Source organism: Bos javanicus, chromosome 8 (assembly GCF_032452875.1).
Source record: "Bos javanicus breed banteng chromosome 8, ARS-OSU_banteng_1.0, whole genome shotgun sequence".
NCBI classification, from domain to species: Eukaryota; Metazoa; Chordata; class Mammalia; order Artiodactyla; family Bovidae; genus Bos; species Bos javanicus.
This window is the reverse complement of record NC_083875.1, coordinates 10,172,730-10,187,042: the sequence shown is the minus strand read 5'-3', so window position 1 is coordinate 10,187,042 and position 14,313 is coordinate 10,172,730. Positions and strand designations below refer to the sequence as shown.

The 14,313-nt window shown below is 41.0% G+C and overlaps 1 protein-coding gene across 4 annotated transcripts in view; it reads right to left on the bottom strand.

Annotated features, from left to right (window-relative positions):
- Positions 1 to 14,313, bottom strand: part of KIF13B (kinesin family member 13B) — a 211,804-nt gene that overhangs the window by 19,031 nt on the left and 178,460 nt on the right. For all 4 annotated transcript variants that reach the window (XM_061426800.1, XM_061426799.1, XM_061426802.1 and 1 more), the window contains one exon: positions 10,487 to 10,620. In XM_061426800.1, the coding sequence (XP_061282784.1) occupies positions 10,487 to 10,620 (134 nt within the window). The remainder of the gene's footprint in view (positions 1 to 10,486; positions 10,621 to 14,313) is intronic.

The following is a 14,313-nucleotide window of genomic DNA, read 5'->3' as shown; positions in this document are numbered from 1 at the left end:
CCAATTTAATTTTAATTACATAAAACAACTAAAAGGGCTGCCCTGATGGTCCAGTGGTTAAGAACCCACCTGACGATGCAGGGGACACGGCTGTGATCCCTGGTCCAGGGAAACCCACATGCTGCAGGGAACTAAGCCCACGGGCCACAGCTGCTGAGCCCACGTGCTCCAACTACTGAAGCCCGCATGCCCTTGAGCCTGCACTCCAAACAAGAGAAGCCACCACAGTGAGAGGCCTTCACACCGCAGCTAGAGAGTGGCCCCGGCTCGCCGCCACTAGGGAAAGCCCACAGCAACAAAGACCCAGCAAAAATAAATCAATCTTAAAAAAAAAAAAAACCCAAAACTAAAAGGCACACTTCTGTCAACAAGTAAATTATTTATCAGTTGATAAAAGTGAACGAGCCTGTCCTAACAGACTTCATGGTTGGATGGCATCACTGACCCATGGACATGAGTCGGAGCAAACTCCTGGAGATACTAAAGAGCAGGGAAGCCTGGCGTGCTGCAGTCCATGCGGCCACAAAGAGTTGGACAGGACTTAGCGACTGAACAACAATATATGTGTTAGCTCAACATACTTGAGATCCTACATATGGGAAATTTTAAACACTAATATTTCTGAAGTTGTCAGGAAAGAAACAGTTTCTTACATATTAGGGTTTAGCTAGTTTACTTTTTAAATTTCTACATGATAATCGGTAAAACTTAAGTATTTATGTGGAAAAAGATGTCTCTCTTTTAAAAATAGGGTGTAATAAGTCACTCTATCCACTCAGTTTCTCAAGTATCCATGAAGAAGGAAGGATATTTTATGAAAGGTAGTGAAGTGAAGTCGCTCAGTCGTGTCCAACTCTTTGCGACCCATGGACTGTCATGGAATTCTCTAAGCCAGAATACTGGAGTTGGTAGCCTTTCCCTTCTCCAGGGGATCTTCCCAATCCAGGGACTGAACCCAGGTCTCCCTCATTGCAGGAGAATTCTTTACCAGCTGAGTCAACAGAATGGCTGTTAATCTAAAAACTTAAAAACTGAGTCTAAATCTAGACTGTCCCCAGCTCGGTATGTCCTACAAGCTAAGAATGGTTATTACACTGCGAAATTATTAAAATATCAATAAAAGAATACTTTGTGACATGTAAAAATTATATGAAATTCAAATTTCAGGGTTATAAATAAAGTTTTATTGGAACAAACCCAGACCCATTGTTTAGCATTGTCTGCAGCCAGTTCTGCCAGCAAAGCCTAAAATGAGCCTAAAATAAAACTATCTGGCTCTTGACCAAAAAAGCCTGCCAACCCTGGGTCTACAGACTCATACAGAAGTATACAAAGCCCATTTCTGAAAAATAAGTGGAAGATGCGGCCTCTTCAAATCAACTCCTATCCTGCCTCAGAAACTATCTTCTTTTCATTATTCTACAGATTAGCTACTAACCCTGACTCTGAAGGCAACTTAGTGTCTAAGTATGTCAATATCCATACATTTCTGGGGCAAAGACAGATGGTAAAATGTTATGATCTTGGAAAACAAAACAGACATAAGAGTCTCATTTCGTAAAGCAGTTAAGAATTGCCTAAGAATTCATCCACAAAGCAACTGAACAGAAATCATTTTCCTTGAATTTTTTTAAAAGTCTGTATTCCAAAAGGTCTGTACAAACTTCCCTTTATTAACACAAGAACAAGCAATATAGAATAACATATCCAAATATAAACTACAAGGGAAAAGAACTTTTAAAAACCTGAATACTAAAGGAAAACTCAAGGCTAGAAAACAAGGTCTAGATCCTTTTTCTTATTTTTAGTTGGTTACGATGATGAACCCTTGGTACTTACCTGGTTGTCCAGTGGTTAAGACTCCAGGCTCCCAATGCAGGGTGCCTGGGTTCAATACCTGGTCAGGGAACTAGATCCCACATGCCACAACTTAAGCCTGGAGCAGTCAAATAAATAATTTTTTTTTTTAATAGCAAATTCCTTTGAGACAAATTCCTACACCTCAACCAACTGAAATAGAACTTAAGAAAAAAAAAAAAAGACGATAAACCCTTAAGACACCACAGCAAGCATTTATACAGCCTGTTTCATCAGAGGAGCCTGAGTAATGAAGAGTCTAAAACAGCATTTTAGCGCACAAGGGAAGAACCAGTAGCTGTGTTTGTTTCTCCCCATTTTACACATAGAACACTCACTCACATGAAAGCTGAAAGAACTACCTAAGCACCTTTCCAGCTCGGTCAGAGATGTATAGGGCACTGCTTTCTCTACTCAAGGTTCTGTCCACCTACCACACTGGAAGTGGTGTTGAAACTGGAGACAGAAACCCTTGTGGTCAGCAGGGTAGGCCTAAGCAAAGCCCAGGACACTGGAGAGGAGCTAACAGTAGAGCAAGGATAGGCCAGAAATGTGGCTGTGTTTCTGATGGTGGAAATTAAATGTGAGCATTAACTCAGATGGTAAAGAATCTGTCTGCAATGCAAGAGACCTGGGTTCACTCCCTGGGTCAGGAAGATCCCCTGAAAAAGGAAATGGCAGCCCACTCCAGTATTCTTGCCTAGAGAATTCCATGGACAGAGGAGGCTGGAGGGCTACAGTCCATGGAGCAGCAAAGAGTCAACAGGAGCAAGACACTAATACTTGCACTTTTTTCTTTCATTAACTCCTTAATCCCCCAAATGAACCAAAGATGCCATTTGGAATTCAGAAGTTGGAAGTACATAAATAGCTTCATCTGAACACCAACTTCTAGACACATGAAAAAAGCTATTATGCCAAATTAATTCAATCTAACTAATTAGAGAGCAGGAAGTTCTTTCAATTATTTTATGTGCTGTCTGAGAAACACACTTGAATATGAGTGCAGATTTCATTAATTGCAGTTCATTATTTTCCAGATTCGTTACTAAACTTGCATCAGAAGGTCAAAGACAGCAATTTTGTCAGCTGCCACCTCTTTCGGTGCTTGTATCTTTTGCATTTCTGGAACTCAGACAGAAATTGATTACAAAAAAAAAAATCTCCATAAAAATGAGAAACATAAGTTTTATAATATGTTCAAGCCATGATTTTGAAAATATGAGAAACTCTGTCTTTAAAGACTTCCTTAAAATTGTTATTTTCTTTCTTTATAAATTTATTTATTCCTCAGGATGAATTGTTAACTTTGATCTTACAAGAAAAGATCCATGCATCTTCTCAAATACTGAAATATGCCCCCCCAAATAATAGAATCTTGATCTGAGAACCTGCTGATTCCAAAGAACAAGTTAATAAACACTAATCTTTTCATTAGCGATTGTGTGTTTTTATCTTTGCATGAGGGACGGAACTGAACATTCTTGTTTGAAAATGTCAAGGACACTCTGATTAAAAGTACTTTTTTGTTAATAATCATTCCTTCATCACTTCTGCTTCTCTTCCACCTAATCTAACAAAGAAAAGAGGAAATATGACTGGTAGAAACAGGACCTATTTCATTCCTCGGTTCTTACTGGGAATATTTTTACATTTTCAAAATCTTATTTTTTAAAAAACAGAAGTGACTGAAATCCATGGCGGTGCTGGGAGAGGACCCTGCTGTCTATAAATCACTGTGCTGGTGCACGGTTGTTGCCTTCTCTTCGTTAATATCACTTCATTGTTCTTCGCCCTTCATTCTGCTGTTTTCCTGGAACCATCCTTATACGATTCTTCCCCGCCTTCTGTGTTGCCATCCCTTGAATGCTTATACAGTCAGCTCTCTCAGTCATTGTTCGGTCAAGCTATAAATAACTCCTTTAATCCTTCCTCATAAATCATTTCTGATGTTATTCTCTGAAATAATTCCAGTTGGTCAACGGACGTCCAGTAGTAAGGCACCCAGAGCTACGTTCAATGATCTAAGTGTCCTCGAATGAGGCCAGAGAGAATCCAGGCGCGTGTTTAGGTTGCTGTGTCTCTGCTACTGTGACTCTTCCAGAGAAGGAGGTTAAGTCTCCAAACTAACTTGGGACAGAAACAGAAAAAGCAAGAAGCTTTAAGATCTTTCATCACAGTTAGGTGGGAAACAGAGAGAAATGGCTTTGAAAACGAAAAGAAATGAGTGTGCTTACCTTACTCTATGGCCTGCTGGGTTACTCTGTGCTGTCTCTGCGGTTCCACTGTGTAGTAGATTTAATGGATTTTAGGGGATTTCTGTTTAGTTTTTAAATTTTATTTCTTCATTGTTTTTGGCTGTGCTGGATCTTCACTGCTGCATGCAGGCTCTTCTCCAGTTGCAGTGATCGGGATTGCTCTCCACTTGCAGTGCACGGGCTCCTCATTGCTTCTCTTGTTGGGAAGCATGGGCATGAGGGCGTTCAGGCTTTGATAGCTGCAGTAGCCAGGCTCTAGAGCACAGTCGCTCCTCAGTATGTGGGATCTTCCCAACCCAGGGATTGAACCCGTGTCTCCTTCGTTGGCAGGCAGATTCTTTACCACTGAAGCCACCAGGGAAGCTCCCCCTCTGTTTAGTTTTTTGTACCATCTCACATTACAAATCTTAAGCAGTGTTACTATCTATTTATTGTCTCTAAGTTGTATGCAATGTTCATATCAATATTTATCCCTTCCTGTATTGGGAGAATTGATCCAGCTTTCTTTTAGGCATATGCACTGATTTCTATTTTTCTGGGTTCTATCTTACACGTTATTCTAAAATCTGTGTTAAGTTTTTTAGTGTGGCATTAATTATTTAATGACTATTTATATAGGCCATTGAAATTAATGCACTAACGAGTCACTAGCAGCAAATAAAACTGAGAACCAAAATAGAGAGCAAACTTGGAGTATATGTGTATTTCTTTATGATACACTAGACACCTTACACTGGGGTAGAGCAAAGCCAGGCAGCAGGCAGGGTGGTGGCGAATGTTCATCAGCATAAATTTTATCTTAGTCTCACTAGATTAGTGATACAGAGGAAGGCATGGTGTCCCTCTGTTTCCATAATGCATCTAACAAAACCTCCTATAATCTCCTTGGTAGAGAGAGGGGAAAACGGGGGTAGGAGGTGGCAGTTACTGAACAGGCAGAGCTGAAACACGTCCACTGGCCACTCTGTGGCTTGGGGAGTAAGCTCCAGTCACATATGACAGAGCACTCTCTCACGCTTAATGTTCCATATTTTGTTTGTGACTCAAATGCAGAGTATGCCCTTCAAAAGTTTGCAGATGCTAATAAGAACCAATGTACCTTTAATTATTCAAAGAATATCTTGCTAACCTAGGAATGCTGAAACAAAATCAAGCTGACAAATTTTAGGCCTGAACCTGAAGATTCTTATTTAAGTATTTTTATGCTTCAATGAAGGGGCTTCTCTGGTGGCTCAGTGGTAAGGAACCTGCCTGCCAAGCAGGAGACTTGGGTTCAATCCCTGGATTGGGAAGATCCCCTGGATAATAAAATGGCAACCCACTGCAGTATTCTTGCCTGGGAAATCCCATGGACAGAGCAGCCTGGTGGGCTATAGTCTATCGGGGTCACAGAAGAGTCAGACATGACTTAGCGACTAAACAACATGTGAAGTGAGGTTGCTTGGTCGTGTCCGACTCTGCAACCCTATGGACTGTAGTCCACCAGGCTCCTCCGTCCATGGGATTTTCCAGGCAAGGGTACTGCAGTGGGTCGCCATTTCCTTCTCCAGGGGATCTTCCCGACCCAGGGATCGAACCCAAGTCTCCCACATTGCAGGCAGACGCTTTACCGTCTGAGCCACCAGGGAAGTCAACATGATAATAAAAAGAGAAGTGCACTGGCCAGAGAGTAAGCAAATAAACAAGCAAATGAAAAGGGGGAACATTAACTGACCAGAAGCACAATGAACTGAAACTTTCCTTAAAAAAAACCAAAAGTGCTCTCATGTGCCGCTTTGGTAGAAGCACATTAGTCAGAAGAGGACGATAATAGGCACACTTTTCAAGCAAAGGGATTACAGTATCACTTCTGGGCTCCCCGCTTCAGCAAGACCCTGGCAAGACCACTGAAGAACGATGAGGCATTTATTGTAAGAGACAGAGCTGACATCTTTAGCTGTTAGGACTGGAGAAAGCTTAGGAGAGTAAAGAATCCTTAACTTCTGGGCAACAGCAGAAAAAAGCAGAGGCAAAGACTGGGTGGCAGTAAGCCAGCTATTTTCCTGAAGGACTCGGAGGGTCCACAGAGAGAGAAAAAAGTAAGAACTTCAACTCTGGGGGATCAAGTCTGATTTCCAAGTGAATAGGATGCCATTATAGTGATGATAGCTGTGAAAAACTGGAAAACACTAAAAAAAAAGTCTCGTCGGTACAGCAATGTACTGGGTGTTATTTTGAGATTCCATTGTTGCAAAAGTGCCCCATTTCCAAGGATGAAACATCATTTAGGTGGTAATGACTTAAAGCATATTTAAAGTGGCCCTAGTAAGAGAAACCTCTATATTGATATTGTCTCTGTATTTCTCTAGATCGACACTGTCTCCATACTGATAGTGAAAATTATAATTTACTTCTCTAAAAGCTTTAGTAAAGATAGCAAAAATGAGAAGAACAGAAGCATCTCTGATCAACTAAGAATAGTTGAACAACTTTAAGAACAGTTCTTCAGTGGAACTTGCATCAGTCTAAGAAAGACACTTCCTGAATAAGCCTTGATATCTCAAATCCCCACTTGGGTGCAATTCCCTCACCTCTGAACATTAACCACAGTCCTTTACACTGGGTATATTCCAACTATCTAATACTAACATCTGAACATACATCAACGGTCAACCAACATACACTTTCCATCAAATCTGCCCCTGCCTTCAAGGATTACATTGTAGAGGAGATAACTAGTAAACATATAAATGTAAGTCCCAACAAAAAGTTAAATAAGGGAATACACTGTATTGTACGGTAGAGGCTGCTCTTTTAGTTTGGTCGGTCCAACACATTCTAAATTCAAGCGTATTTGTTTCGGTGGCCTTTCTTGACCCTGACAGTAGCAGACCAGTCTCCTACAGGCTTACTAACCACACAAAGACTTTGGGGAAGAGCACTCCAAGTAGAAGGAAATGCAAGGAAGAAAACTCTTGAGACCAAAAGGAGCTTCATGTGTCCATGAGATCAACAAACAACAAAAAGGCCAATCAGTATGGCCTAGCGTGGTGCACAAAGAAGAAAAAAAGGGAATAAAGATGAAAGGTCAGGGGCTGGATCACACAGGACTCTGTAAACCACAGTAAGGAATTTAGATTTTATTCAGTGAGAAGCAATGGAAGGTTCCAAGCCATGAACTAATATAAGGCCTTGGGAGCTCACTCTGGCTTCTGGCTTCTCTGTGAGTAACAGACTCAGTGAGGCAAAAAGCATCAGTTGATCAGCTGGTAGCCGGCTGCATAATCACGGCCAGAGACGATGGCTTGGATGAGTGATGAGAAATGGAGTCATCACACTGAAAGTGGTACCTATAAAACTTTACTGATGGTCTATTTGTGAGGTGAAGCAACAAGGTGGACATCTGTGCTATACGCTGAGATGGGCATACATTAATATTTCAGAAGTATTCTGTATGCTGGAAGTAAACAGACTTGTGAGCTGAAACCGACAGCAATGATATGAACTTGTAAAATGTGAAAGTCTAATTGATTTGTAAGTGGAAAAGCTGAACGGGCGGTTAGCTCCACGAGGCCAGAGCTCAGGGGCGAAGCCTGGGCTGGAGACAGAAATGTGAGCATCATCAGTGCATAAACAGTATAAGCCACAGAGGTAGATGAGGTCACCCAGGAGGGTGCTCTGGAACCCCTGAATGTTAGCAGCTGGACGGAACAAAGGGTCCCAGAACAGGCAGAAACTGAGAAAGACGGAACAGTCAACAAGGGAAGCCAGGCGAAGGGCTCAGTGCTGAAGTCCAGAGATGAAAATGCTTCCTGCACGACTGTCAAGTCAGAGGAGGACTGAGAAGTGCGGCGAGAGAGATGCGGCTCTGGTGACCTCGAGCAATGGTCCTTCAAGGGATTGTGGTTTCATAAACCAACTGGGAACAGTTCAGATCCACCACTGGGCACCTTCAATAAGGCTACTTTTGTGTTTACGTTTTCATTTATTTATGAAATATGAAGCACTGGGGGCCACTTTCTCCAACACCTTTGCGTGTGCGTGCTAAGTTGCTTCGGTCGTGTCCGACTCTCTGCGACCCTGTGGACTGTACCCCACCAGGCTCCTCTGTCCATGGGATTCTCCCGGCAAGAGTAATGGACTGGGTTGCCAAACCCTCCTCTAGGGGATCTTCCTGACCCAGGGCTCGAACCTGGGTCTCTTACATCTCCTGCACTGGCAGGGGTGTTCTTTACCACTAACACCACCTGGGAAGGCCTTTGCACATATATGCTCAAATAAAATAAATTGAATGAATATTACTTAAGGTATCTTCAAAGTATTTCAAAGTTACCTCTCTTAACCTGGACACTGCGCACTGCAGTTTCCACCAACCACTAGACTGCTTTCTAAACCACTGCTCTTCCTCTCATATCCGGAAGAACCAGTCGCTCACTGGCAAGAGAAGAAAGGTTACTTCTTATGGTAACAGGTGCTCTGACTTACATCAAAACCTTGAAGCAACTTTAAAAGAATACTTGTAACTCTGGTCATCTGAGTCACTGACTTCTAACGCAACTCCAATTTCCTTTAGCTTACGTAACTTTGTCTTCACCAAACAGCAATTGAAAAACAGTGGCTATCAAACTTAAATGTGAATGAAAATCACCTTACCTCATGTGTGTGTGCTCAGTCGCATGTGACTCTTTGCGACCCTATGGACTGGACTGTAGCCCGCCAGGCTCCTCTGTCCATGGGATTTGCCAGGCAAGAGTATTGGAGAGGGTTGCTATTTCCTACACCAGGGCATCTTCCCAACACAGGGATCGAACCCACATCTTCAGCATTAGCAGATGGATTCTTTACCACTAATGCCACCTGGGAAGCCCTGAAAATCACCTTGTGGACAGAGGATGAGATGGCTGGATGGCATCACCAACTCAATGGACATGGGTTGTGTGGACTCCGGGAGCTGGACTGGCACGTTGAGGTTCATGGGGTTGCAAAGAGTCGGACACGACTGAGCGACTGAACTGAACTGACTTATGTTGTTGTTTAGTTGCTAAGTTGTGTCCATCTCTGTGTTACCCCACGGACTGTAGCCTGTGTCTACTCTATCCATGGGATTTTCCAGGCAAGAATACTGGAGTGGGTCGCCATTTCCTTCTCCATTTCGTACTTATAAATGCAGATTATCAGGTGGCCCAAGGTGAGGAATGGGTTCTAAGATCAGGCCATATTTTTAAGTTACCTTTTTAAAAAGCTACTATGGAAATTCTGGCACAAACAGTCCATGAATCATACTTTGTGAAACAACAACGCAGCAGTTTAGAACAAAATAAGGTGAGCAGGAACAAACCCTGGAAAAATCCTTGTTGCCTACCCCAAGTAGCAGGTTGGCTGTTTCTTTTAGCTCTCACCATCTCAGATTCATCCTGATAACAGTCAGGCACCCTTTATGTGCCCAGTTAAATTTAAACATTTCCAAAATCTCAAAGTTTAATTTTTTTCATCTAATATGAATCTACGCTGGTATAATATGCTCATATACTGCTAGCTTGAAAAAAATACCTGCACAGCAGCCTTACAAAACTATTACCTTGAATATACACTCATGAACTTAGAAAATTCTTTTAAAGAGTTAAGGTCTCAGGCAAGGACTCGCCTGCACTTCTGCAGCTTGAATGTTTCAGTGAATGTGGAGAAGCTGATGTCAAAAGACCTATTTCAACAACTGAACCTGCATTATATGTGTTTTTGAATGAGTATAAATAAATCCTCATTTATCATTTTCTGCTGAATTCACACCTAGAGGAGGCTAGAGACTGCATTTCCAACAGGCTTCCCATGCACCATCACATACAAGCAGTTTCCTGATGATCTGGAAAACCCTTTCACATCTTCTCTGAAACTTCTTCTAAGGCTGGGTAGAGAGTTTCAAGAAAAACAGGCCTAAGACAAGTGATCCCTTTTCATATTTAACTGAAAGAACAGGTAAACCACAGTAGAGGAAAAACGTTGAGCGGCAAGGACGGGGATGATGTTAAATTGTTTGAAATTAGAAATGAAATCAAGAATTAAAAATAGAATTACATTTTCTGTTTGGCAATATACAAACAACACTAAGTGCACTTCATAAATTTCACTATTGTTGCTCTAAGTGATATTACCATAAATCACATTAGGAGCGTACTTGGCATTTTTTAAAAGCAAAAAGGATTGAGAGTGTCAATACGTTTAAACAGCTCTGTTCTCTTCGACGAGAGTGGAAGAGAAATTATCAGAGCTTTCACCAGGTCTGAAAGCCCAGCTCTGACACCCCCACTCCCCTCTCCCCTCCAGCTTCAGCGCACAGGGAGCAGGGCTGGGCCAGCGACCCGTCGGGAGCACGTGCGCCCTCCCAATGCTTTTACCTGATGCACGAGGGGAGACAGCTGTTTGCCCCTTTTCTCGTCACGGACGGGGAAGAGAGACTTTAGCAGCTTCGGCATCTGCGGCACCAAAGACTTCACCGGGTTCAAGTAGGAGGCTGCGAGGCTACTGAGTCCTGCCGAAAATATCGAAAGGAAAAGGGATAAGGCAAAAGCGATTACAGAGATGCTCTCCTTACTGTAAACTGGCCAAACATTGTTTGTAAGCAAAACAAACAATAAAAATTTTAAAGGTATACTGGGAAATTAATACTAAAAACAGAACAGTATTACGTGTATCGTGTGCTCACTCGGTCTTGTCCGACTCTGCGACTCCATGGACTAGAATACTGGAGTGGGCTGCCATTTCCTCCTCCAGGGGATCTCCCCGGCCCAGGGACTGAACCCACATATCCTATACTGGCAGGTGGATTCTTTACACCACTGAGCCACCAGAGAAGCCCAGAGTGAGGATGATCCCTAATCAAATACATATCTAGTCAATGATTAACCAAAGGCTGATCACAAAAGGAGAGACAATCAGACATGATATGTCTCCTAAGGGAAGTGCTCATTCATTTATCCTACCTTCTGCCCCTGCCTCAAACTAGCCTGAATCTGACCATGGCTGCAGATCTAACCACCAGTTTACAGGAAATACACTGGGCAGACTATCATGCTTAAATAACTTGGTGAGGATGGCAAAAATAAAAATGTACAGTCTACGGCACAGAACCTGGTCTCTTCACCAAATACAAACACAACAGGGAAAAAAGATGAAGAGGCACACACTGACTAAACGGATGTGTGTGTGTATGTTAGTCGCTCAGTCATGTCCAACCCTTTGCAACACCATGCGCTGTAGCCCGTCAGGCTTCTCTGTCCATGGACTTTTCCAGGCAAGAATACTGGAGTCGGTAGCCATTCCCTTCTCCAGGGGATCTTCTTAACCTGGGGATCGAAAGTAGGTCTCCTGCACTGCAGGCAGATTCTTTACCATCTGAGCCACCAGGGAAGCCCCAAGACGTATCAACTAACCATAGTGTGTGAACTTTACTTGAATTTTCATTCAAAATAACTAAGAAATACTCTTGGATCCACATGGGGAACTCTAAACACTGGCTAGATGTTTAATAATATTTTGTGATTATTTTTAATTTTTCTTCTTGAAATGTCACTGTGGGTATTCCTTTAGAAATATATGTACAAACATTTACAGATGAGGCACTGTCTGAGATTTGCTTCAAAGTCATCCTGAGCAGATGTGGAGATGTAGTGGGAGCACAGATAAGTAAGCCCGGTGATAGTCTGATCATCCTGAAGTCAGCACGGGGCACTTGAGGGCACCTCATGTCACTCTTTCTACTTTATATATCTGATATTTTCCACAGTAGAAGGATTCTTCAGAGTGAGAGCAAAATAAAAGCTTTAAACATACACAAGAAAGAGTTTGTCACTAAAAAAAAAAGATCATTGCTAAAACCACTGATGATGGATATATGATGACTAAAAAAGAAACTCAACTCAGAAGAATGCAGTGAGGAGGAGCAAGAAGCAACCATGAGCAGAACCAAGCAGTAAATATATAAACCAAATAAACATTCATTAGCATTTTTTTTAATTTATGGAATTTTAAAACAAAGTAGTAGTCTATGACCAAATAATTTCACCCTGGGTATTTACTGGACAGAAATGTTACTAAAACACTGATACACAAACAAGCTTCAGTCACAATAGTGAAAAGGTGGGAACAAACCAAATGTGGATAAACAGGAGGGCTGGTTAAAACTGTGATAAATTCCACTGTGACAGTGAAGTCTCTCTCGTAAAAAAGAATACACTGCTGATACGTGCAAAGGTACAGATGACTTCAACAGATACGCTGAGCAAAACAAGCCCAGCACAAAAGAGTACACACAATACGATTCCATTTAATGAAACCGAAGAACAGGCGAAACACTGAGATCCGAACACTGACCGACTGTGGCGAGTAACCGGAGTCACACAATCGTCTACAGCTGGGCTGTGGTGTAAGTTACATTAGTAAACAAATTTGTCAAAACTCATTAGGTATGACTCATAGTCAAGAAAAATACAGCCAGAAACAGACTGTGAAATTGGTCCTGATGCTAGACTGAGCGGATGAGGATTTTAAAAGCGCCTTTTATACATAGGTACAAGGATTGAAAGAATAATACAGCCTTAATATATAAAAAGGAAAGAAATATCAGCAGAGAAGTTAAAACTATTTAAAAAAGAAGCAAATGGAAATTCTAAAAACTAAAAATATAACTGAAATTTTAAAGTTCTTGCTTGTGCTTAATAGAAGACTATAAATGGCAGTAGAAATGATCCAATCAGAAGAAACAAGAATAAGATAAAAAGATGAAAAATAGAATAGAGTTTCTGAGACTCATAGGGCAATATTAAGCAATATAACGTGTGCAATTAGATTTTCAAATGGAGTAGAAAGAGAGAAAAGAACAGAGGAAAAAAATGTAACGAACTAACAGTTGAATATTTCCCCAAACTGTTGGGGAAACCCCAATGTACAGACCCAAGGACATTGGTGAAATCCAAGTAAGATAAACACTAAAAATACTACACCTAAGAACATCATCACCCAACTGCTGAGACAAAAAAATAAAGAGAAAAATTGGAAAGCAAACTATGTAAACAAAGACACATTTCATGTGGGGAGTGACATAAATGACGGCTGAGTTGTCACCAGAAAAGGAGTCTGAAGATGACGCAGTGTCTCGGAAGTGCTAAAAGAGGACAAGCTACCAACTAAGAATTCTCTATCCAGTGAAAATATCTGTCAAAAAAAAAATGAAATACAGACATTCTCAAAAGGAGAGATCTTCCTTCACAAGGAAAACTGTACAATAAGAAATAATACAAGATATCCATCAGGCTAAAGAGAAACAGCATCAGATGAATATACAATTCTTCAGGAAGGAGTACATAGTGACAGAAATAATAAATAGGAAGGAAAATATAAAAGATTATCTATAGTCTCTTAATTTCCTTAAAAGACAAATAGCTGTTTTAAAGAAAACAAAAAAATGTATAACATTGTAAGGTGAGTGCATAACACCTGTAAAAGCAAAAGATAAAACAATAATATAAAATACGAGGACTGGAGGAACAGGAAAATGGAACTATACTGATGCAAGATTCTTATAATTATGCAGTGTGAAATGATAGATTATTAACTCTAAGAAGACTGTGGTAAAGTTAAGGGTACCTACTGGAATTCTTTAACAAAGACATTAATAAATAAATGTCATTTGTTGTTTTCAGTCACTAAGTCTCTTTGAATGTCTGACTCTCTGTGATCCCATGGACTGCAGGCTGCCAGGCTCCTCTCCAGGCAAAAATACTGGAGTGGGTTGCCCTTTCCTCCTCCAGGGGATCTTCGCGACCCAGGGACTGAACCCATGTCTCCTGCATTGGCAGGCAGATTTTTTACCACTAAGCCACCAGGGAAGCCCTAATAAATAAATACAGGTATTAAAAAAGCCAAAGATAAAATAAAATACTATAAAATATTTTTCAATTAACACAAAACAAAAAAGATTATAGTGGAAATAAATAATAAGGCCAAATAGAAACCAATAGCAACACGGCAGACATAATATTTTATGTAAAAGAACTAAACATTCCAATTAAAAAACAGAAATTGTCAGACAAGATTAAAAAAGAAACTCTATACCTAAATATGCTGTCTATAAGATAATCACTCTTACAGATACACATAGGCTAAAAGTTTAAAGACTGAGGAAAAGATACACCATGCAAGCAATCTGCAAAAGAAAACTGGTGTG